The sequence below is a fragment of the Mastacembelus armatus genome, chromosome 15 (assembly GCF_900324485.2).
Source record: "Mastacembelus armatus chromosome 15, fMasArm1.2, whole genome shotgun sequence".
NCBI lineage: Eukaryota > Metazoa > Chordata > Actinopteri > Synbranchiformes > Mastacembelidae > Mastacembelus > Mastacembelus armatus.
In genome coordinates, this window is record NC_046647.1 from 8,617,832 (window position 1) to 8,644,233 (window position 26,402).

Sequence of the window (26,402 nt, forward strand, 5' to 3'; positions counted from 1 at the left end):
GGTGTGGCCCAGATGGTCATGAATATGGAAATGATATGGAGTATGTAGTGCCTCTAGCTGAAGCCAACTGTAATGTCCTAGGGTACTTCAGGAGAATGTTTTGTTTAAAGTCTTTCCAGCAAATAACAAGATGTAAATACTTAAATCTGGCATATTTATGAACCTGTACAATTTATTTAAAACTCAAAATGTAACTGGTACAGTAAATCCTTACTTACCAACAACATACAGAACATCATGTCCTCCTTCATATTAGTGATGAGATGAATAGGAAACTAAAGTGGATGTGCTGCTCTTAGGGGCGTCTTAAAATTGCAGTTGACATTGGAGCAAATTCAGACAGCCAGAGAACTATATACACACACATATATAAATATATATCTCTCTCTGTGTACAGAGCTCTCTCTATATACAAAGAGAGTTTTTATTGTCTTTTTAAACTATAGATGAAACAAACAAACAATACAAGGCAAAACACAAAACTGTTTCCTAGTTTTATTCACCCATGCACTTAGTTTATTTAAATGTCATTTTTCAATGCTTTGTACACCAAAAGCCAGCTGAGGTCTCAGCGGGAGACATCTCAAAACACTGGCAAGCAGACACTGTCTGGAAGGGAGTGTAAGCAGGAAAAGTATGAGTCTGTGATTTGAATGCACTGACCGTCTAATCGGGTTTGTCATTTGATATTTGACTAAATATTGAAAGGACAAAGTTCAACAGGAGTAGCCACGTGATAGACTGGATGTAAGTCATCTTCCAGCGCAGGCTACAGGTCAACTGGCTGGAATATACTGTATGTAGAGGAAATTATGTCCAGCTGCCTAAGCCAACAGCGTCTGAGTTTAAAATCATCACCATTTTTTTTTTTTATCTCTGTTGCTAGTAGTCTTTCTCATTTTGTCATTGTTAATGTTTATTTTTGTTTTCATTATTTTTTCTTTTTCTCTCTGATTTTAAAAGCCATTCATTTCATGGTCACTTTTGAGTTATGCTTTATTTTTTGCTGTCTGATTAGTGGCTCACACCACTCTGGCAGTCCCCTGGCCCGTGGTGCCAGATTCTGTATGTCCGCTGACTCCTCCAAGGTGTACACCGTCCCCCAGACCAGCAGCTCAGAGCCAGGGCCGGGGCCAGAGCCCAGCTCAGAGGCCTGTGGACAGTCACGGCCACAGCCCAGTTTCAAAGTCCCAGTGGGCGTGAAGACGACTGATGATGATGATGCACACAACAATGAGGGACCTCCCAACATTTCTGAGTGTGGGTGAGTGTGGGTGAACAAAAGAAACAAGAAAGAGCTGTTTAAGAACATCACCAAATATTCTCATATACCACAAAAACAAAAAAAGCTATTTTGGTTCCAGGTCACATTATATTCACGACACACTTTTTAACCTCACTAACTGGCCTCATCAACACTTTCTCTCACTGAGGAGCTGTTTCTTTCCAGACTCGCTGTTGCACTTGAGCCAGTCTCATTCCAATACAAGTGCTTCCCTTTCCCCTCCCCCCGCCCGGGCTGGCACAGTGTGTGCATAAACTGGCCTTGATTGAAGCTGACAGCCACAAAATAAATAAGCTCAATGAAGCCGCAGACATAATACACTTGGCACATGTCACTTGCTGTTATTGATTGTTCCCGTGAAGTCGGGTCCCTGTGGACTGCCAGGCTGAGCCTCTACTAGACCAGCATCTCTGCTGAGATCCACACGGTGATCCACATGCAGCAACACGCTGCTGTCACACATGCTACCCAAGGACACCAGCCATGGAACAGCCAGCTGAAATACAACAAAGGAGGATAAATGCATACAGTCGCTCAGCGAGTATTAGGGCACACTGTACACTCTCCTCAATGATGACTGACTGTATCTGTCTGATGATTAAATGGCTGTAGATAACAGAGAGCCAATGATATTGAAATTGAAACTCAGCATTAATGGCATGAGTGTAGATGTGTGTGTGTGAGGGTGTGTGTGTGTGTGTGTGTCTGTGTGCTTGTTTTGAAAGTGTTTGAGTGCAGGCTTGAGGTAGATTTTGCAGGAGAGAATGTGAGATCTGCCCTGAAAGAATCCCTTGCTCTAGCTCCCAAGTAATTTCATTTAGATTGTAAAATTTGCCACTTAAGAGCTGTGTGATTGATCGCACGCACTGAGGCTTCTTCTTCTGCCGACTTATGAAAAAGTTGTGTAATTCAGTTTCCCTCCCCATTGTTTGTTTATATATTCCTACAGTTTTATTTCATCTTACATAACAGTGCCTCATGATGAATGGCCTAATATTACTCACAGATATTGTTGTAACATAATGAAGTTTCTCTTCCCACTTTCTAAAAAAGTTTTCTCATTTGCTTCAATATTGTATGTAATGCAGGATGTGTAACAATGCTCCTAACCCAGGGCTGTTTCTCTCTCGCTTCTGCTTCTTATTCCAGAGGAGTGGAGAGCTTTTTAGCCTTCCTTCTTAAAATGCTGTCTGAGCACTCAAGGTACACAGTCAAAGTCAATCCCATGGCCCTGATGTGACCCAACCCTCTCCCCCACACACCACCAACCCCTCTCTGTCCCAGACCACCACCCCGCTCCTCTCTCATGAGAGGTCGAAAGTGCTGGTCCTGCTATGTGGCACATGCTGAGAGTGGAGGGCAACCAGTGGCTGTGACATTTCTGCTATAGCTCCTACAGAGTCCTACTACTGTGTACTGTCCGCCAACACTTATTCCCCTTAGATGAAGATCCAACATCTTTAGTTACGTTTCTATTGGAGGGTTGATTAGGATATAAGAACGTTTGAACAAAATAAAATGTGAGGATTAGTGCATGTTTACATCAGCTATGAAGGGGATGTGAGAAGATCACATAATTAATGAATCACAGATACCTCATTGCATTTCATGCAGCCTCTCTGCTAAAATTAATGAATTTGTGTCTTCTGAACACCGTGTACCCAAATGAAGGGTTTTATATTACTGGTTCTGATATTTTGGTCTTTCTAATGAAAGGAGGGCTTGTATTGTAACAGTGATTGCAGCATGAATTAAACCTGTACGCAGTAGAAGAAGCAGTAATAGCTGCAGCAACATGAAGGTGCAATCAAAAAAAAAAAATGTTATGATCAGCCAATATGGCTTATTCTCATTTGCCAGCTCTCTCTGCCTCAGCCAAGCTTGAAAACATTCTTTTTTTTTTTTTTTTTTTCATTGCTGTTTTCAATTTTCTGGCATAAAAATTTGTATTAAAAACAAGTGGAAAAAAACACACCTTTGTACTTTCACACCCATGTATTTAACAGATGCTGTCACACAGTAGAATAACCCCTAATTGCAAAGGTCAGGGCCTTTAGTGTTTCATCATCATGGATCGATCGTGTAAGAACAAAATAGTTATCAGCTGAGTCGACACACATGGTGTAGTGTTAAAGGAAAAGAAGGTGTTTTCCCTATGGCTTTAACACCACACCATGAGTCAACAGAGCTCAGTTAAATGCACTTCTTTTTCCTGGATTCAGCTTTCAGAATAGAGAAAACACTTTTCGAACCAGAGATCTCATAGGTCAGTCAGAATACATCTGGCAATCACACATGGGCATTTGCAGTAAATATATGTAGGGTTTGCGTGGTTGGAGTTTAAGCGCTTGGCATACTGTCAAAATCCAAAATCAGGGTGACTCTAGCAATAGCGTCTCTAGATAACTGTCGCAGCCAAGCTGTCCTATCGTCTTGCCATGTAACATATCCCTCTGTGACCGTGTAGCACCCTGCCAACAGCACTCAGTGTGTCATGGCTGCTCACTTAAAGCAGAGGTCTCACAGCCACACAGCGCCACCAGCAAGGCCAGTCACATTCTGCCTGCACTGTACACCCCTTGTAAACACTCAGCACCCTGCAAATCATGTAAATGTTTTTTGAAAACACCTCCCCCCCTGACAACCACCATGTTCAAAAAAACACGTCACCTCTTGTGAGTCTTTCTCCAACCCTCCCTCTGTAATCGTGTCTTGGCTGAGTGAGATGGCACAAGGTGGGGTTAGAGATAAGTGCTTCTCCTTAGCTCCCACTCTACCCCTTTTTTTTTACCTCATGTTCACCTTGCTAGCATTGGGACAGGGAGGCACCTGAACCCTTGGTGAGATACCAATATTATTTTCTAAATAGCTCTAACCTTCTTCGAACCCATGGGTTGTGATAGCCCCTGGCCTTCCTCGCAGGATACGGCACACGTGACCCTTACTGATGAGCTCTGCTTCTCTGTATCATCTACAGGCAGCTGTATGCACAGGAGGCTGCCTGTCGGCTCCAGGCTGCTGAGAGGGGTGACAAATCATTGCAGAGACTTTCAAAAGAACAATACCTTAAAATGATGCTGCCGGACAACCTCCCAGGAGAAGACAGGAGTCGGAAGGTGAGGCCTCTGTGACTAACCTCTTAATTACATCATAACTGTGACCTTGTTTATCGCATGGACAAATACAACCTGTTGCAAATGTGAAGTGATGATTGATACCAGGATTACAAGACACTGTAAGGATCAACTGCAAACCCTGAGGCTATTTTCTCATGCTGACTAACAGGCGTAGCACATATTGTAGAAAGCCATAACCGGAGCAGATAACCTCTTGATGTAAAAGCAGGACAAACATCTGCTGCCTATCAGCTGGCCATGCTGCCGAGCACCACAGATGATAGGGCCCCTCTTGTCTCCCAACACAAGACCCTTTCAGTCCCCGCTGACTGGAATAGAGTGTTTGGTTAATTTAATTTATAACGGAGACTGAGTTTGCTCAGTCAGAATGCCATGGATTAAAGGCAGGACGTTGCAGAGTGCATTGATGTTTGATGTTCCTGAGTCCTGCAGACTCTGTTAATTGCATCTTGAGTTCCCTGTGCTGTCCGCCATCCATTATGTACCAGGAAGGGACCCTGGAGACATACAGATTGGTTATTTTTGGATGCTGCTCTATTCTAATACAAATGCATTTCATCCCTGGAGTAGACATGCATGTTTCCTGGCACAGGCACATAAAGCGGCTCTGTGCACTGATCAGTTTGCTTTGCTGTTGTGCACAGGGTTAACAGTATATAAAATACAGCACTTACAAAAGAATAGGCAGCCTCTGCGCATGTCTAAAATGAAAGTAGGTATATCTAGGCTGTGCTGTGATTTTCCTTCATTTGATTCAATTTAGTTTCCCGCAGAGAAGGAAAGCTCAGTAATCAGTACAAAGATGCACAGTGGCGCTTGCTGGATTCAGAGAGTAGTAGGCTTTGTTGTAGACTCACTCTTCAGTCTGATTCATTGCGATTAATACAGTGTGCCGAAAAGCAACCTGAGAGTGGGGTCCATGAGGGAGGGCACAAAGCCAGATACCCCAACTATATACACATCTGATCCCAATGAACACATAGTGTTCATTTCTGGGAGCAGCTTCACTGCGACTGCATGTTTTCAATCATCAGCTGGCACGTAAAGGATTCACATTACAGTAATGACAATGTTGGAAACATCATTGATTTATTTCTGATTTAATATGCTCCGACTTCTTTAATCTACTTAGTAATTAAACCGTGTGTATGGCAAAGGTTAATGTGTGTGTCACCTCCGGTAGTCACCCAGTGCCAGTCTTTGTGTGGGTGAGCAGGTGCAGAGATATTTGTCTTGCCAGTCGCCGTGTCCGCTGGGGCGCCCTCCCACAGACAGGCAGACCATTGTGCTGTTGACGTAAAGGAAAGGCCGTTCACAGCTTATTCTCCCAACATTCTTCTTTTGAACCTCCTGTGGGAAAGAAAAAAAACCTCTGAATAGGTTGCCCAACACATCCTCCCAAGTGGCACGTCAAAGGGTTCCAGTGCTGGTTATTGTCTTCGTTTGCAGTGGGCAGCAAAGGGGGGAAAAAAGTGAGGAAAAATCTAGGTGGATGTGTCACTGCTTCCTCAACTGATATGAACATTGTTGTTCTGCGAAAAAAATTCAGTCATGCCAGAACCAGATCAGGATGAGGACTATTACCAGCTGAGGTGGATTTAGATGTACAGAAATAGTCAATAATCTTGCAGGTTTAATTATTACAATATTGTCTGCATAATGTGCGCAGCAGGTTCAGTTAACTGGTGCCAGGATGTGTTTGAAAGCCTTGTTTGATGCTGGAGATGTAATAAATAGGTGTCTTCTGAAAAACCATTAAGCCTTACTGCACATGGTTTTATTTGCTGTGACTCCATTGATTGCATCTCCAAATTTGTGTTATTTTTGCTTTACATGAGAGAGCAGCAATTCTGTTTAAAGTTGTTTTTATGAGTGAAGACCTTATGGGGTCTAATTTTGTAAAATTGGTTGGGAATACTTGCAATAAGAGATAACTTTGTTGAGTTAAAGCCTCTGAGATGTTCTTCTGAGGCTGTATATGTTTGGTGCTTTGAATTCCAGTATGTATCTCTGCTTTAAAGGCATACTAGTTGTTTGTTAAAGTCTCGCTGTGAGATTTGTGGGGGATCGGTCTTTGAAATGGAGATGGCTGGGTGTTGGCTTGTAGAGATGCCAGTCTTGTGTTGGTTACAGCTGAGAAGCCAAAGGCAGACACTCACCCATCTGTCCAATTGCCCCGCATGTCATTTGTGGCTGCTTTTGATGTCACTCCTGCAATATTTATGTAAACTAAATGGGACAATGATGGATGGGAACGGTCTTTGTGGCTTTGTGTGTTTTAACAGGAGATCCCCTGTCAAAATTCTGGTCACAGTCATGAAACTCTAGTATCTCTTCGGTGACATACTGGGTTATTTTCTCCGTACACAGAGGACATCCCCTCAGGACGATGCTGTTTTTGAAGCACTCACAGCTTTTGGATTCATTCCCTCTGACCTTGTGTTATGTTCTAACCTTTGCATTGCTTTTTATTGGTCTCTGTAAGTCACAGTGAAAGAAATTCTGTTGTAGAGAATGACATAAAACAGTCAACATAGTCTATATAAATACATATATCCCTGCAACTTTATCTGTGTTCACTCGTCTTTGGTGCATCAACACAACCAAAAAGAAAACACATACCAGTTTTACTTACAAAAATAATTTTAATAGAGCCATGTATTAAATTGATATCCATGAATTTTGCAGCGTTCATTCTGTATGGACAATTCCTGGAGCGAAGCTGGGTTATTTCCCAAATATGTGGCCATTACAGCTGTTTGGGTCATGCTGTCTTTGCACTTGCCACCTCTGTTTTGTGGGGGAAAAAAAACCCCTACAGCTTCCCAGTAAACACTTTTTTAGACAAATGATTTTAGTTTTTAACTTGTCTCTGAGTACAAGTGAATGTAGCTCCAAAAATTAACACTAGGCCTAATTGTACAGGAGGTCAGCGCAGCTGTCCCTGATATATATTTTGTGAGATTCCTCATTTTCTGGATCGCTATAACAAATTTTTTTTTTTTCTTTAGTTACTAACTTACCATCTTATATATATTAATTTATCTGCTTATATTTTTATTTTCCATCTACATCTGTGGTACCTAAAACTAAGTGTATTCTCTGCTCTCTGCAGTCTTTCACATTAAGCTCAGTGACCGTCTCTATCTCAGTGCAGTGACCTCTGTCACCACCTTCACACCTCTTTCTCCTACTCTGCCAGACTCTTTCCAGCTGTGCTGAATTCATCTGCATTTTCCTGAGAGTAAAGACAGTAATTGATTCCTGACACTGCTCCCTGATGTTCCCACTTTATTCACCCAGCTGTCAGCTCATGTAAACCTTCTGTGCTGTGGAAAGGCAAAGCACGGAGAAGGTGCTTCACTGCAGGCGGGTTAGGAGGTCATTCACCTCTGCCACAGGCATTGTTGTGACTATCTGCTCTCCTTCTCTCAGGTGTCGGCAGTGGGCAGTTTGTCACCGAGACGCTCCCTATACCGGACGCTGTCAGACGAGAGTGTGTGTAGTAACCGTAAAGGCTCGTCATACGCCAGCTCTCACAGCTCCATGCTGGATCAAGCCATGCCCAATGATATCCTATTCAGTACCACTCCACCTTATCACAGCACGCTGCCTCCTCGCATGATCCACAACCAGGGAGCATCCAACCTAAGGAGTAAGTACACACAGCGAAACTCTCCCGGGGCTAGCTGGGGAAAATGACACAGATGTGTACAATACTTGACTTCACCAAGGATGCTGCAGAGAGGAGGCTTGAAAGAAAACAAACAAAACTCTGCCCTGTGTTATTAAAATGCCTCTTAAAGACAATTAATGTTACTCTTAGATTATCATTCTTGTTCTCTGGCACTGGATAAGATTGAAGAGCCTCTTGTGTCCCACCAATATCATTAGCACAACTGGTGCACACTCCAGCAACACTCCTCAGTGTAGTCAACTAATTGGAACTGGACGAAGTGGTGTGCAACTTGCAAGAGGCCTGCCACTCTGTCTGCATTAAGCAGGCACCTGTCACTGTTGGCAGCATTCCCCTCTCTACTGTTCTTCCTCTGAATGTGTATTAGTGATGAGGTGTGTGATGTGTCCTGCCTGTACCACTGCAAATCTTTAAGATCTCTGACATGAACATGCCTATTTTTTTTCCATCAGGAGTGTCACAGTTTCTGTCATACATAATGTTTCATTCACTCATCAGTTCCCCTGCCTGCCTCCCCTCTCTGCCCCTCCTGTCTCATTTCCATACCGTTCCTCACCCGTCTCCGGCTGCTGTCGTTAGAAAATGGCGTTTCCGAGGCTATTTCTCTTTAGCCTCTTCTGGCTGTCAACCTGATGGATTCCTGATTGTTTTGAAGGGTAGTTGAGAACACAGGCTTTCTCGTTCCCTCGCTGAAACAGCCCAATTTGGTAAACAGTGAATCACTCAAGCTCCAAGATGCTGGATAAATTGAAAGGAGAGTGTCAGCATCACCTCGAGCTCTCTCTGTCTCTTCTCTGCTACTCATGCTTTTCTAAATGCCTCTCTGCAGAATGGGAGCTTGTTTATTGCATTCCCTATATTTCAGGGCTGAGAGGGAGGGAGGGCAAGAGAGACAGAAGGGAGGGAAAGGAGATATTGATTGAAACATGAAGACATTCACTTAGACAAGTGATTTATCACCACTCAGGCAGCGTCTTGCGAGTGTTATGTAGAGAAGTGGCTCTACCCTGCAGTGCCACTACATATACACAAAACTCTGCTTCTCGAAGGGAAATGGTTTGCAGTCTTCAGGAGAATTTGTTATTCAGCTGTGTCCCTATTAGAGTTGGTATTAAGTTGGTGGTGTGACTGCACAGGAGCTATTTTATCAAGCATAGACAGGCTAGGTGTTTTGATTTGCTGGGCTTGAGTAAATTATCGCCCTCTTTGGTTGTTTATACCAGTGATGACTGGTTCGAATGAAACCCCTGCCTAACCCTTCTATGCCCGTCCATTCCTCTCCCAGTCCCTCTTGTCTGATGCAAACTATTGGGCAGCTCCTAGATTACCCCTAAACTCAGGTCAGGTCCAGACACTGATCGAAGTGCCTGCCTGTCTCTGCAGGTGAGTTTTGGTTCTCTGACGGCTCCTTGGCGGACAGGTCCAAGTTCAGCGATCCAGGCCTCATGCCCCTCCCAGACACTGCCTCAGGCCTGGACTGGTCTCACCTGGTTGATGCAGCACGAGCTTTTGAAGGTAACCAGCCTGGCTGAAGCTGCTGGCACCTTGTGTAACCTTTCCCCCTCCTGGCTGCTTTGTGTGTGCGCACGTGTGTGTGTGCGTGTGTGTGTGTGTGTGTGTGTGTGTGTGTGTGTGTGTGTGTGTGTGTGTGTGTGTGCGCGCGCGCGCGCGCGCGTATATAATCTGCTAGAGCTCACTAGTTGGTTTGTCTGCACTGCGTGTTTGTGTTTCTTCTAGAGTCTCATAAGTGTTGTAGCGGGTGACTTTTGGGGATCCGTCTGCTTTTTGCACCTGCCATTAAGCACTGTAACTTGGAAAAACAAGTCAGAATTTGTCAGCACTGACATGGAGCCAATTTTCACACTATAAAGCCAGCAGGTCGCCACTCAGAGAGAGTTCTTACAGCAATGCCTTTTACTATTAAGCTCTTTGGTTGATAGTTTGGGGTAATTTCAGCTACTCTCTTGGGTGTTTGTCTATTATATCTCAATAACGGTCCCTTGGAAGATTTGTTTCTTCTACAAAATAAAAGACATCTAATTTGGTGCAAAGTGGCAGATTATATCCTCAGGAATAGAAATCTTCATTTTTAAGATGAACTTGTTTCTTATATACTGTCTGAATGGCTGCTCCAGAATATTTGTGGTTTTTGGTGGAACCTTACTCTGGCATAGGTGGTTTAACAGTCACATGGTGATGAATTTTAAGACCATGCCCAGTGAGAGTTGTCTTTATGCTCAGTCTTTCTCTTTTCAGTTAATTAGCGCTGACACATCTCAGCCATTTCATAATCAATGTCGCTTTTTTCCCCCTAATTTGAGTACCTTCTCAACCACTCTCATGGCAGCATATTCGCCCATCTATCTATCGTGAAAGCTCTAACACGCTCTGAGTTTTCTTTTTCACTTGAACGCCATCTGACCCCGAGGCTAGTGAGCAGGCAATGTAGCACGAGACCACACGTTTGTCATAATTAATGAATGCTCTGTAGAGTTTCTACTTTGATACATTTCCTGCTGCATAGCCCACAGCTTTTCATTTAACAAGAGTGGAATCAGTGGAGATGATGCAGAGTCTGACTGGCAGCAAGAAGGCTGTTGTCACAGCAGCCTTGCTGGCCCAGAAAAGCACTGTGTAAACTGGAGCCTTGTTGCCGAGCAGAAAGTGGCTCCAGGCGTCCATTGTGCCATGTATGTTTAACCAGCTCTGTTTAGAAACAGGACAGAAAGCTGCTGGCTGAGATGTGAAGCATTTATCGCATTCATAACCGTGGTCATGTGGGTCCTGAGAGACCGTTCATATTCATGGTGTAAAAAGACAGTTTGGATTGGCTCAAAAACAAAACTTGACTTTTGGAAATACAAGCAGATTGAATTGAAAATGGGCTTTCTCCTGGTACTTTGCAGCACCTTGGAGACGCTGCTGCAGTTTTTCTGTAGATTCAGGCTGTCCCAGTGTCTTCTGTCTCTTCATGTGATCCCAGACTGACTCCACACTGCTGAGATCAGGGCTCTGGGGGGATCAGATTATATGCTGCAGGACGCTGCATCCGTCACCGGTTTCCTCGAAGTCTTTAATCTTTCTGATGCAGCCATCAAATATGAGGAAAATGTTCATTCATATGTAAATGGCAGTTTGGTCTCACATTCCTGCTTCATCTGAACAACCAATTCTGGGCTTGTTCACCTTTTGTCTTAAAGTGGATTAGCTTTCATTTGCGGGCTAAATTAATGAATGAAGATGAATATGCAGATCCTCCTATCTTTAGTCTCAGACCAAGGGCTTTGGAGAAAGAGAGAGTGGTTTCTAAAGCATTATGCTTCAAAACTGAGCAGTCCTCAAGCATCACATGCCAAGTTTGGGTTTTCCATGGGGCTTTGCGTAAGCTTAAGGGCCTGATATGGTAAAACAAGCATGACTGGTGCCTTACAGCTCTCTGGGATTTAGCCCATTATAAGCCAAACAGCTGTCAGAGAAAACTCAGCGGGGTGAGGACACCAGAGCAACTCCTGAGGGACTTACTTTATCCGTGATGGTCTAGAAATGCTCTGTTTACCACCTTGTTTCTTATTGTCTGGTTAGAGATCTCTCAGTATGGGGGGACTGCCTTTGATGGCTTCACAACAGCACTTAAATCCGAACCATTCATTCATACAAAGCATGAATGAATCATCCCATCCTGTCAGGAATGTGTATGCATGTGTGTGTGTGTGTGTATGTTGTTCGCCTCTATTTTAGTTGCATGCTGACACAATGAAACTCGTTCGCTAAACGTATTTCCTGTTTGTACTGTTTAGGGCAGATTATGACCTGTTTACATCACCTGTTCTTTCTCCAGACCAGCGCGTGGCGTCATTCTGCACCATGACGGACATGCAGCGGGCCGAGGCTCTGCAAATCTCCAGAGAGCTGACCCGGCGAGTGGCGGAGGCAGATGGAGCAGCGCTGGAAGCAGAGTAGGCTTTACCGCCAAACACATTCACACCATCACTGACACTCCAGCAGCGAGTTAATAATTAACTCTTTGCTTGACCGTGTCCATAAACTCTGACTGAGCAGTCATAGCTTAGCAACTGACAGTAAGCAGGGCGGATCTGTCGAGCTTTGCATTTAGCAAAATGATGAAACTATTCATTATGTCAAGATTTTAGAGGGTGGTGTCTTTTTATATCACCTTTATGAAACCTAAAGGTTTAAGGAATGAATTAAACAGTGTCTGGCTAGATTATTACTTGCAGCACTATTACAACTGTATTAACTGTTATTTCTTCTTATTACTAAGCAAAGACCATGGCACTTGCTAACTACCCTGTGTCTATCATGCATTTAATGTGAAGAAAATGCTTGTGCAGGGCAGGAACATCCACTGACAGTGAGGGAGTAAAGTGCTGGTATACCCCAGTTTAGATGTTGGTGGTTGTCCTGTTCAATATGTTGTTAGAAAAGAGTTATTGGAGAACCTCTATCCAAACCTCCTTTAGATCACGTTCTGCTCCCCAAACCCATTTGTATTTCTCATCCTAAAAACCTTCTATTTGGTAAAAAAGAAAATTTAAACAATAAAGCATATATGGAACCATTGTGTCAATTGTCCAAACATGTTTCAGATAGTTAAATCATGCAAGGATTATGTTAGAACAAGTAATTTTTATTTATCATAGTGTACTGAAATACAGTATGAAAATTCAGCTCTACCCAGCTACATAAACAATGCTGATACTGTATTTTCAGACATGTCGCTTTAGGCTCAGTCTTTTAATATAATAGCAGGATGTTACCATCATGCATATTTAAGATCATTTTACAGTCTTGTGGTTTTAAAACAAATCATCTGTAAACATTAAAATGTCAGCTAACAACTGAATCTTCAACCAACCCATTATATTTTATGTTAGCAGTAGCTTACATTTGCTAACCAAAGCCATCAAATCAGCTGTCATGAAATAATAAGCCTGCTTAGGTTTTTTTTTTTCTCTATTTGAAATTCATTGAAACTTCAATAGTAGCTGCCATTATCACTGTAAACTGCATATTGCATATTATCAAACTGTCTGTTATTAGCCTGCCAGGCCTGGTACAGTCTGCCAGTGTGTTTTATTTTGATGATAAATGTCCTCATGTCCCCCCCCCCAACGGCAGCTCCCCCTCTACATTAACTGGCAAAGTGAACCAGTTGGAGGTGATCCTCAGGCAGCTGCAACAGGACCTCAGAAAGGTAAGTTCGTATATATCGAACTTATCTTGTGACTGTGTTTTCATCACATTTTTGCTTTCCCTTTCCATGTTGGCACACCCATGTCACACGGCTCAGGAGAATAGACACTGAGTAATGGGTGCCCTGAGGTCTGTGTAATACAGACTTGTCCACTTAATCCAATATCCTGCTTCCGTTCCTTATTGTGTCCCGGCCCAACATTTCCCCACCTCCTCTAATGTGTTTAAAATGGAGAGAGGAAATGCACTTCTATCGGAACAGAGAAAAGGCTGCCGCGCCATGTTAATGCCTCCCATTTGCTCAGCGTTGACGAAAGATGGATGTTCTTATAATAGCCGGGCTTTTAAAAACCTTTTTCCTATCCACTTATTTTGGCCACATGTTCCAGTGTTGATTTTCTGTGTGCTGTTTATGTGTCCAGGAGAAAGAGGATAAGGCCATGTTGCAAGAGGAGGTGCAACACCTGAGACAGGACAACATGCGACTGCAGGAAGAGAGTCAGACGGCAGCGGCTCAGCTCAGGAAGTTCACCGAGTGGTTCTTTCACACCATCGACAAGAAACCCTGAAAAAGAGAGAGAGCGAGAGAGAGAAAGAGAAAGAGAGAGAGAGACAGAGCGGCAAAATGAGAGAGGGAGAAAGAGCGAGATGGCCTTCACTTCTCTTTGACACCACTCAATTCCTGCTTAAGACTCCCTGAAGATCCACAGGCAAGCAAACTTTAAAACAAACCATTTCCAGCCCCCACAGGAATGAAAACTGTTTAAGAAGCCCCTGCTTAGGAGACTGTAGTGCCGGTCTTTGTGGAGAGACTTGAAATCCTGGACCTCAGTTATAGAAATCTCTTCTGTCTCAAGCGCAGGCCTGGTTTTGACGTTAACTGTGTCTCCGTTCTGGCACACAAGACTCTGGGGAAACCTCCTCATCTCCGACGCTGGAGAGCAGCCCCTAAGGGCCCCCACCTGAGTCCCTGGGATCTTCTTACAGTAGTGGAATGTAAAGCTCATTTACTGTAGTCAACATATAATCTACCTACATATGTCACGTCAGTCTACTGTACTGTATACTCAGCTGTACTGTATCGTACTGCGCACACTGTCACGCAGCTGTTTCTGTGCTGGCCTTCACGGACACAGGAAAGCAGAGAGGGTGAGACGAGGAGGGGAGGAATGTACTGGACATAATGAAGTGGTACTTACTGTGTGCTCACACCGAGAGGAATCCACACACGGCCGTCTTGAAATGTACTGTCGAGGGGGGAAAAATGAATGTAGCTCAACTGAGACCCTTTTGTTTTGTCTGGATTTCTCTTGGCCAAATCCACAAATATTTCAAGGTTTGATGTTTTGGGCCATTTTTCTTTGAATCGATTCCACTTTTTCTTTTTTCACTGTTGTAACGTAGGGTCACATGGCAGTAATTTTGGTGTTTAAAGGTGCTTTTCCCTACACGTTTGTCAGTAGTTTCCATTCACTGTCACGATGTCCTAGCAATAATGAAGTGGTAGTTATGAAACTGTGTTTTTAAAAAAAAAAAAAATAGAAGAAGAAGTTAGCACAAACATGAAGCGTTCCTGTTGAGAACCAGTTGTATTTGACATGTATTTATAAGACAGGAAGAGACTGTGCCTAAAACTCTTGGTTGTAAATTCATTGTTTTTCTTTGCTTTCAGTTCTCTTTTATAAACACATGCCTTGTCTGTGGCTCACTGATATAAAATCATGCGTATGAATGTGTCTGAGTGTGTGCGTGTGTGTGTGTGTGTGTGTGTGTAGTTTATCACAGCAAAATGTGTTCTTATGCAGTGGTTTCTAGAGCATTAGAGCAAGCGCCAGTGAACCACACTTACAATGCCAAATGTGTTTATTTCTGTACATATCTGCCACAGAAGTGTCTTGTATTTAACACTATTATTTAAGCTTATTTAACCTAAAGTTGTTTATTTTATTAAGGGTATTTGTTTTATGTTTCTTTCTGCACTAAGGAGAGATAAAGCTCTGTGTATGTTGTAAAGTGTGTAGCTTGTCAGGGCAAAAAAAACAAACAAACTATATATTTAAATATATAAATGATGATTTTGGAGATTCCAACATTTGGATGCTGCTAGATAACAGTTCGCTGGTTTGTATGCTTTTAAACATGTCTCTCGCCGTTAACAGTCTCACCACTGGTGGGACACTGCTTTTTTTTGTTTGTTTCTGTTCTATATTTTGTTTTTTTAATAAATGTAGTTGCAAAAATGATGGTGATGTTTGTGTCTGTTATTATCTTTCTGTTGACATCATTTCAGTCAAAAGCATAGATTTAGATTATTACAATTGCAGTAAATGAAGATTAGGATGTTAGTCTAGAGCATGGTGGCTTATTAGTTAGCACAGCTGCCTCACAGCAAGAAGGTTCCTGGTTTGAAGCCCATCAGGGGCCTTTCTGTGTGGAGTTTGCATGTTCTCCCTGTGCTTGTGTGGGTTTTCTCCAGGTACTCTGGTTTCCTCCCACAGTCCAAAAACATGTATGTCAGGTTGATTGGTGACTCTAAATTGCCCATAGGAGTGAGTGTGAGTGTGTGAGATTGTTTGTCTCTATGTGGCCCTGTGATGGACTGGTGACCTGTCCAGGGTGGACCCCTGCCTTTCACCCAAAGAGAGCTGGGATAGGCTCCAGCAGATCCCTGTGACCCTTGTTAAGGAATAAACAGGTATAGATGATGGATGGATGGATGTTAAGTCTAGTTTGGTAATGGTGTCCAAGTTGTGGTTAAGGAAAATGGAAATTTAAAAAAATGTCTCTTTTTTTAGTAAGCATGAGTTGAGTTGATGAACTTTCAAAATAAGTCAATTGTATAACCATAAAAACATGATACAGTACAGTTATGCAATTTACAGATATTCTGATATTGCATTCAAAGCATTGGAAATGTAGCACATCAACATCTTAGTGACCGTAGATTACACAGAAATATATTGTAAGTAAAAAGATTTCAGGGACGTGTTTTTGCTCCTGCTGGTAGGAGTGAAGATGACTGTCCACATCAGCTGATATCCAGGCTCAGCCAAGAAACAAAGAGTTCATTTTGGCCAATACATTTGTTGAGCTCCCACAGGAAAGAAAAACAAGATAAGATCATTTTCTATGAGAATTTTTCTATCCTCTATTTTGTAAACAGCAGGTGTGCTAACGCTTCTGAATGGGAACATGAAACCATAATGTGTTTGTGACTTGATTCCCTGTGAGTTGGTGTGCTTTAAATAAATGACAGATGTTGCTTTCACCACAGGGACGGCAAAGGAGTTGCTGAATAATTAATTATAAGCCCTTTTGGGTGTGGGGAGAAAAACAATTAAATTTGTTTGCTACTTCCTGTATAAACCTCCAGCCCAGCTGCTGGAGTGTGGTCCAATCCATCATGGCCTCTAGGGCCTAGTGGGTATGCCGCTGCATTGAGCTGTGGGTAGAGCTGTTCTGGACGAGTGTTGTTTTTTTTTTAGGGGGGGGGCGGATTTTTCCTATTGATCTCACCTGTGTGGGACCTGGAGCCTGTTTCTGTTAATATGCACCGCCTTGTTTCAGCAAAGCATGTGTCCAAGGTTATGAAGCTATTTCATCAGAAGTAACTTCACCCAAGTCTGAGGGTATGACATCAGCAGGCAGTCTGTGCCTGAGCTCTGTCAGGCACTCAACACTAGAACTGCCCATAAAGGTGCTTTGACAGTTGAGTGTGTGTGGACGAGCTCTGGCTTTGGACAGAGGCAGCGTGCAGTGAGATGAGGTAGTTAATCTACACGTGTGTGTGCAGTGCCAGGACAGCAGATGGGAGCTCACACTGGCACAGGACAAAAGCGTTGCCTGTTTTTGCATAGAAAAGGATTCCAGGATTTGTTTAGGAGGTTGAGTTCAGGAGTTCGAATGGTGGCTACTATAGAGAGGTGCCAAATGACTTTGGTAAAAGGGGAATTTGGAGAAATATCTGTGGATTAAGGTCAGGTCATCAGCAGATATTGAAAATGAAAAAACAAGCTTTACAGGACCAACCCAATACTACAATAACATGTTGGAATTAAATTAGTCCTGCAAAATATGCTGACAAGCAGGAAAGTTTGATCCAATCCATTTGGTTGACAGTCTCCTCTAACCAGATGGCATGTGCTTGCAGTTACATGGGCCATATTGATTTCTAATATTTGACTGCGTCAGCAGTTAAAGGAATAAAGGTTTCTCCTCCACTCAGGAGTAACGGTCATCCAACATTACACAGATTTGTTGCTCATCACATGTAATAGTATGTGACTGGGACACAGTTGTCCTGCTTCCACAGTCCCACAGCAGATGCTACCCTGCTGTGAGTGGCACCCTAGTCAGGATCATGTTACTCAGAATAGGGTTTGATATGCCCAAAGCACAGCTGGCACAGCACAGGGGGAGGGGCAACACTTGCCTGTACTTACTCCTAGTAAAATATTAAATATCTGTACCAACTTCAGCTATTAGCTGCTCTAAAATAACACATACAAATTTGTCTTGTGTTGAATCCACTCTTCATAAGTATCAGACACTCTGTTTGTGCATGATTCACTATGGTTCCTTGGTTCAATAAGTTAATACAATATTTCCCACTTTTACCAGAAAGTTAGATGTACCGTACACAGTACCAGCAATTAATCAGGTGTTAAGAATTGAGGACAGTGCGGACAATAAAGGGAAGATTCAATGGGCTTGCCTCTGGCCTTGCCAGACAGTTACAAAGTCTCAATTGTGTTGTGCGCCTGCCAGGCGTGACGGCAGGATAAGCTCTCTCACCTGCACTGCTTATCTGTGCAGCTCATCGCTCCTCTGCAGGCACTTTGAAATTCCCTCTCACTCGCTGGGGAGCTACACCTCACACATAACACAAAAGAAAGGAAAGGAGAGAGGAGGGAAAAATGGGAAGAGAGAAGATATTCCAAACCAGCAGACAGTCATCTCTCTCCTCCATCTGCCTCCCAGGTCCCCACAGGCCATCACTATCTGTCAGTCAAGTCACAGGTGACCACCCCCTTAGCCTTACCTAGTGAAGGGCGACATCTTATAAGCCGCTTGCCTGGCAGCCTGCCCGGCCTCAACAGAAATCAAAAAGGTAAAATAAAAAAATGGGAGGGGGGGTGCTGGGGGGACAAAATCATTTTCCACAAAGGTCACTGCTGGCAGAAAAACCTGAAATCTCACACATCCAGCACAGACAAAAGTGCAGCAAACCTCCTGTGTGTGAATAAAAGGAAGACTCATGTCTTGTGTTCTCCACATGTATTTTTTTCTTTACTGTCAAATTAGATAAAGAGACAGGAACAAATAGATAAGACAGAGCTGCTGAATTATCTTCCTTTGCTGAGATGTCCTTGTCTGTTGTCCTTTTCAGCCTCTGAGCAGCAGCGAGCTCTGCTATTGATTCTCTATTGGCTTCTTCCAGTAGAAAGAGCCCTGGCTGTGATGAGGAAGGTGGGTGAGTGGGTGGTGGGTGGTGGGTGGTGTTTAGGATGAGCTCAGTCCCAGATCTCTCTAAATTGACTTTTTCTTTTTTTTTAATTTAGTATATATTGATTATGTAAAGTTGCATTAGTCTAGCCTGGCCTGTGTGGCTGAGTAGAGGGGTTGTTTTTAGAGGGTCATGGGAATATTGATGACTGCAGGGTAAATGGTAGGTGTGAGAGTGGGGTCTATAGTACCAAATAACAAACAACCCCCACTGACCCATCATCAGCAATAAAAGCTTAACTGGAAAAGCAATCAATCCTCTGTGTGAGAGGACGAGATAGACAGACACCAAAAGGTCAAACGCAAAATGTATGTGAGCTGCTGTCGTTGGCACAGTGAGCTCAGGAAGGGCTGATGCCAGAGTGCATCTAGCTTCAACCAGACAAACTCACAACAACCTGCAGACTATACTGTGTGCCTGCTGTGTGCATGTGCAGCAGATCCACTAAGAACACGTATTGCTATGAATGCACTAGTCAAACCTTAATTCATTTGCTGCAGTTGCACTTATAAAAGATTTTGAAATGGGACTAAAAGTCTGGGTTGTGCACACAAGATCGGTCAGTTCATGGAAGCCAGTCACATGCACAGTCAAGGTTTTCCAACATATTCTCTCTTTATGTAGGATTGTTATATATCTGAAGAGCAGAGCAGATGTCTACATTGTGAACAGATGTGAAAATGTCATATCATGAGGTTGTTTCCTTACAGTAAGTCCACACTTTATTTTTCCATAGCCTACTATTAAGAGCTATCTAGGAAACTATTTGGTCCCATCCATCCATCCATCCATCCATCCATCCATCCATCCATCCATTATATATACCTGCTTATTCTTATTTAGGGTCACAGGGATCAGCTGGAGCCTATCCCAGCTCTCTCTGGGTGAAAGGCAGGGGTACACCCTGGACAGGTCACCAGTCCATCACAGGGCCACATAGAGACAAACAACCTCACACACTCACACTCACTCCTATGGGCAATTTAGAGTCACCAATCAACCTGACATACATGTTTTTGGACTGTGGGAGGAAACCAGAGTACCTGGAGAAAACCCACACAAGCACAGGGAGGACATGCAAACTCCACACAGAAAGGCCCCTGATGGGTTTCAAACCAGGAACCTTCTTGCTGTGAGGCACCTGTGCTAATCACTAATCCACTGTGCTGCCATTCAGTACAATATTTGTTATTACTATGACAATTTATTTATTTTTGCGCAACAGTATATGTATGTTTTGAACACGAGCAGATTATGCTAAAGTTATGTATCTATTTTTATTTTTCTGAACTATTACTTAGTCTTATCACTCTTTCTGAACCGCATGGCAGTTTGTGATGTTCGTAACGAGTTTTCACATGAAAGATGTTTTAATCCACTAATTAAAAGCCTTACACTGTCATGTCTAAACAGTCACTACATTAATACATTGAATTATTTTCAGCTAAATGCTAACGTGCTCACAGTGGCAATGCAAAGAGCATGTTTACCACCTTATTGTAATATTTATATAAGGCTTCTCATGTTATGAGCCCAAAGTAGGGAGCGTGTGTCTTTCTGTCTTCTAACCTTCCCTCACAGTCTGGTAGATCAGGGATTAGTGTCTCCTGTTTCACATGCCAGATGGTGACATTTATCCCTCTTTATTCAGCATGTCAACAAAAGAAATAAACGTTCATCTATGAACCCTAATAACACATAAGAACCAGGAGATTTTGATTTGTGCTTTTAATTAGTGTGCTTAATAGTAGGACTTTATGTGCACCGGGAGCAATGGAGCAAACAGTGAATATTGGTATTTTCCTGAATAATTCATTAACCGGTTCAATAAGTACAAATTAACGTTCACTTCCTTCTCTCTCAGTGACAGCTCAGTTTATGATGAGGGTACAAAGCTGCTCTATCACAGCCTGCTATGATGAAGGATCAGTTTGGCTGAGGTTGCCCAGCTGCAGTTTCCGTTAAAATAAACTGGTCAGAGAGGCAGGATGATATGGTTCGGGTAAGCGTGTTATCACAGTGTGTTTTTAAACTGCAGCATTTTCATTACATCACCTGTTTAACAGCTGAGTATTTCTTCATGCATTATTTAAAACAACATTTGCAGAGTTAAAAACCAGGCTGGCATTATGGCATCACACCCACACACTTTGTAACATCCAAATTCATTTATGAATAGAAGAATGAGATGAAAAAGCATTTTAGATTTGGTTAAAAGTAACAAGATAAAGACACAAGTGCAGATTTTTACCACAGTGTAGACAACATGTTAATGCTGACCTCTGACTCCAGCCCTTATTTTGAATTGATTGCTTATCAATAATCAATCAATAATGCACAACTTCATAAGTTTGAATGTTTTTGCATAAAACAGCGACCTGACAATTAATGACTTTTAATGTCAAGAAAACAAACCCGTATTACTTCAATCCTCATATGTGCTGTTGTGTGTTATTTACTTACTTAGGACTTGTCTTTGTTCCCTGGTGTGACATTAGACTTTGACAGGGGCTCACCATGCTGCCTCTGTAATTTATGTCTGTAATAACAAAAGTGCAAAGCTCTGGTGATCTATACGTCAGCGATGAGAGAGTCAGCTTTCAGTCTGCCAGATCCCTGAGGTATGACAGACTCTTGCTTCTCCAGGAATTTTACTATACCTTGATTTCATATGCCACCCACCTCTGCCATTCAGCTCTCAGGTGTTGTAAGGTAATGTCGCTTTTAACACAATCTCCTTCCAGAGCTTCCATTTTGCTTTGGTCTCTGTAGAGGTCCTGTACATAATGTTTCTGTCCATAATTGGTATGGTTCTTTACTAAAAACAGAGAAAAGATTAGCAGAAGACACCCTGGCTTTTCTGATTGCTGGCTCATTGTTTGCTTAGTGTTGGTTTTTAATGATGCCACTTTCTGTCTGTTGGCTGGACTAAGATTTATGGTCCCCAGGTGATTTATCTAATTGACTTTGACAGTCCTCTGTTTTTATATTACACTATCAGCTATAAACTAGTCATTTTTTAGCAAAACGTCTCAAAAATGACTATTGACTTTCCATTATATTAGTCACACACACTCATGTCCCCCTCAGGATGAACTGTAATAATCTTGGTGATACATTAAACTTTTTATCTAGCATCTTAAAGTCAATAATTCAATCCCACTGTTTTTTGGTTTATGAGCAAATAACTGCAAATCTAATGACAGTCCCATAAGCCTCAGCTGTACTTTGTTGTGTTTGGTTGATGACAATTTATAATACAGCCCACAAATTACGCTGTAATTTTGCTGTATGAATCAGTCTCCAATGAAATACTTACCAGTTCCCTAAATATAGATGCAGTGAAATGAAACAAGACTTTAGGGAAAAAGTGAACAACAATTATATAATAACAATAAAAAAATTATATAATAACACAAGATTTTGTGTTGGGACGATGCTGTGATATAATAACAGCCTTGAGAAAAGGGGTTAGGCCTTTGTTTTTATAGCACTCGAATCATTATCACCTACCCTGTGGTCCAATCCCAAAAGTAGACTAAATGTCCCATGGTCTAGTTTTTGACCTGTTAAATAGACTATAAGTATCTCACTATAATCCATAAATAACAGGCTGCTCATTGATTTCTATAACAAAGCTACATTACTGGTCCAGAGTATCAGTGAGTACACCTGTCGAAATTATGGCAGTGTGACTTACACGTATTATATTTTCTCAAATAACCACTGAAGATGATTTTCCTGAATCCTCCACCATTACCTTAATAATTACTGTGAAATATGTTATGCAATTATTACTTTATGGGATCTGCAATTTTGTCCTCCAGTGCTTCCTGCCCACCTGTATTTTTGTAAATACTGTGTTAGTTTGTTCCCCATAGACTTTTCTTTTGTTCACTGTACCTAGATTAAAGTAGCAGCTGGATCTGTTTTATTAGCACCTGATCCAGACAACATAATTACACTGAAAATCACAGGCTGTATTATAAACTGAACTGAATTTAATGCTTTTTACCATGATGACATGCTAAACTCTGATGATAACCACAGTAAAAATTATACCTGCTAAGCATCAACATGTTAGCATTGTCATAGTGAACATGTTAATATGCTGATCTTAGCTTTTAGCTCTAAGCATGGTTGTGCCTAAATGCAGCCTCACAGAGCAAATAGCAGGGCTGTAGGCAGAAACAAACTCAACAAACAAACAAGAGAACCTTTGATGGTTTGTGGTTGTAACACCAAACTTTTGTGCAAAGATTTGTAGAAGGCAAAGCTTATGGGATAACACAATGCAAGGATGAAAGAAGAGAAGAGTAGACAGGTGTTGAGGATGAGACAGAGGTTTTTCTGTTCCTGTCTTTCTCCTAATGCTTGGCTTATCAACAAAGCCAGGTACCAATCTGTCTCGCTTCCACTGCATTCTTCTGCGAAAGAGCATCTAGTCTGGGTATTCTGTAGCAGAAGGTTATGCATGTTCCAGCCAAGGATAGAAAACATTTTCCATGTGACCTGCTTTTGTTTTTTCTGGTAGCACCTGCTTTCCTCCGGCTCATGGTTACTGTAATTGTGCCCTTTCCCAATCATCAGCCTCGATCTGCAGCCATGTGACAATGTAAGTGGGCTGGGGAAAGGGGAAATAGTGAAATTAAGTGCAAGTCTTGTGGCAGCCTGCATGTCTGCGTGCAGCTCAAACATCTGCAAGGAGAGAGGTCAGGTTTCTGTCACACCACACACAGTGCAGAGCTCAGTGTTAATGTAGAGGCTGAAGTCCAGATAACAGAGCAAGGGGAGGTTGACAATGAGTCAGATGTATTATTACTATTACAGTCTTACCACTTTACTTCATGTTTATCATAAATCCTAACCTGTTTGGATGTGGCTGTAGTGTACATTGTTGGATATATTTTCTATGGTTTCAGATTCACTTAATCAAGTTTCCTGAATGTTTGAGATGACACATCTGGGCTAACAGCCAGAAGTGTCTGTCTCTACAACTCTTCCTACTGTTTCTATTGTCAACGGTCTTAAGCAAACATAGGCAATGAACCAACAACCGTGTCCCTATACACACACACACACACACACACACGCACACACACACACATATATAAGATGCTTTGTCCAGAGACATTCTCTCAGCTCAGTTTATTCATAAGATTTCTGTAAACATGTTCCCCTTGGAGCTTCAGCCATTAATGCTTTTAAGGGGCATGAGAATATGCATTTGAAAAACGTGATTTTAAAATATTAGTTTAATAAAATACATAAAATGTCAACATTTAAACAATGTATCTTATTGCATCTGTCATAAATTTATGATGCATTGTCTTCTGTAGTTGAAATAAGAGGATGATCTTCTTCCTGCAGCTACAGATCTGGGTCGTGTGGCATATTCCCTTGAAAACCTGGAGTTTCATACAGGAAAAACATTTTCAGTTATGTGTGACATCAGTTGTTTCTTAAATAGATCAGAATGTAATGCAGTTCATGTTTAAATCCATGACTTGGTATTTTTGACTGAAAATACCACCTTTTGCTGTATACACTCGGGTCTGCTTCTCTGCGGTGGTTGAAGGGAACTTTGGGATATGTAGGGTTTTAAACAAAAGAACAACCTTTCATCATAAATGGCTCCTTTGAGTGTTGATATGTTATAGAGCAGATTATCCATTCATGTCTGTGCAGTTTTGTTGCTTTGTTTAATTTAACCATAGACCCGTTTTTTGTGCACAAGCCTGAAAAATGCATACCCAAATTAAACTAGCTGTTGTACTTACATTTAAGGCTTATATTAGGTTAAACTAACTAACAGACTCTGACAAAGGCTGTATTCACACCTGTGGCTCGTTTGTTTTGTTCTGAATCAGGGAGCTAAAAAGATCCATTGTTGCATTTTTCTTTAGGGTTGTTTGTGTTCACAGGGTCACAGTCCCAAGCTCCAAAGTTGTAAACAAATGTCATGTGCGAACCAACTGTTCTCTCATTGGTCAGAAATCTTACTCAGAAGGAGGAAGAAGAGTTTACCCATGAATCCATTCAAATCATTCATTTGGTTGGCAACCGGGTGCATTACTGCCCCCTCTTGTCTAGTGTTTTGTGTGCTAGAAAGCTCTAAATGTAGATTGTTCTGATTAACCTAGTGACAAAATGGATTGAGAGTCACACTTGTGGACCAATACAGGTTGTTTTTTGTAAGACTATGTCTAGGCAGACTTTACAGTGCTGTCCTTTGGACACTCCAAAATTGGCACAATGTAACCAAATGGATGTAAAACACCAGATTTTTTATATTCAGATCAACAAAAGTAGATAAATGACTCATAGAAAATTTATTTATTGTAAAAAAAAAAGGCACAAAACATAAAAAACACCTACATACAGCTGTAGTGCTGTTAGTAGAAGAGTTGGTTCCCCCTACCTTGGCCTTGCTCTACAGAAGTGGATTTAGCAAAGTGAACAGTGTGTCATGTCATTGGCTACAACTTATGTCAATCATCATAGACAAACAATGCAATTGGCATTAGAAGTTGTTCTACCCCCTGGGTGGGTTTTGCCTGTGAGTGGTGATTGTCATTGGTTTTCCTACTGATTGAAAGTCTAAAACCTGACAGACAAGCCTGGTTGTAGGTTTGTTTTATTAACAGGAGTCTGCAGAGTGTAAATCTACACTCTGTTTGTCTGTTTGCGGTAAATAAACAGCAAAAACAACCAGAGAACAAACGGAATTAAAACAATGGTTTTATGGCTTTTACTCAAGGATAATACATTTTTTGGACTAAAAACTTGGAGATATTTTGTTGGAAAAAACTAATGCAACATTTGCTGTTTCTGTCCATGTGTGGATGTGTGCACATCAGCAAAGGTAGGTGCTGGTTTGCTGTTTTTGTACTCTTGTTAAATGTTAAGGGACTGTTGCTGTGATAATTCAATTCTAACTTGAATCGTGACGTTTTCTGCTTTCAATTGATATTGTATTATAGATGTATATAGATATAGAATATAGTTTGTCGGACTTCATCCAAGTTGCACCGAGGATATTTGGAAATATATTCGTAAATACACTGTCAGGCCCGAAGATGGGCCGTGGGACCTTAACGGGTGGGGGCACGGGGGCAATAACAAGAACACCTGTGTAACCTGCATCACATCAGCTCTGCATTGAGGTAACCACAGTTCACAGTCCAACACCTTTTCACCAAGAGCTGTGAGTCAGCTGTGTTGTTTTTGAAGCTGCACTTGTCGGTGTATAGTTACTGGAATGCATTATATTGTAATTTGTTGTGCAGTGTCCCCACTCCCTTGCTTCTAGGGATTTAAACCCATTAAACCTTATTCCCCTTTAAGTCAGCAAGAGATGACTTAAAGCAGGACCAAAACAAAAGGCGACATCTCCTCCCCTCACACTTCACTCTAGTATCACTTTGCATGCCAGGCAGTCTGGCACTCCACAGATAAAAAGCATTATATATGATGAAGCCAGACTTGGAGTCTTTCTGTTGGTAGGAAGAAACATCCACCCTGCTCTTCCTACGCTTCACACCAAACACACAGGATCTAATG

The 26,402-nt window shown here is 42.0% G+C and overlaps 1 protein-coding gene across 6 annotated transcripts in view; it reads left to right on the plus strand.

The window, feature by feature from the left end:
* The window catches only part of LOC113131589 (signal-induced proliferation-associated 1-like protein 2), a 76,375-nt gene extending 60,998 nt beyond the window's left edge, over positions 1–15,377 (plus strand). For 4 of the 6 annotated variants that reach the window (XM_026309008.1, XM_026309009.1, XM_026309010.1 and 1 more), the window contains exons 15-21: positions 1,019–1,264; positions 4,263–4,401; positions 7,858–8,077; positions 9,503–9,634; positions 11,958–12,075; positions 13,259–13,334; positions 13,756–13,902. In XM_026309008.1, coding sequence (XP_026164793.1) covers positions 1,019–1,264; positions 4,263–4,401; positions 7,858–8,077; positions 9,503–9,634; positions 11,958–12,075; positions 13,259–13,334; positions 13,756–13,902 — 1,078 coding nt within the window. Of the gene's footprint in view, positions 1–1,018; positions 1,265–4,262; positions 4,402–7,857; positions 8,078–9,502; positions 9,635–11,957; positions 12,076–13,258; positions 13,335–13,755 lie in introns of all 6 variants that reach the window. The other 2 variants (XM_026309011.1, XM_026309012.1) reach the window with 2 other exon arrangements.
* The last annotated feature ends 11,025 nt before the right edge of the window (positions 15,378–26,402 follow it).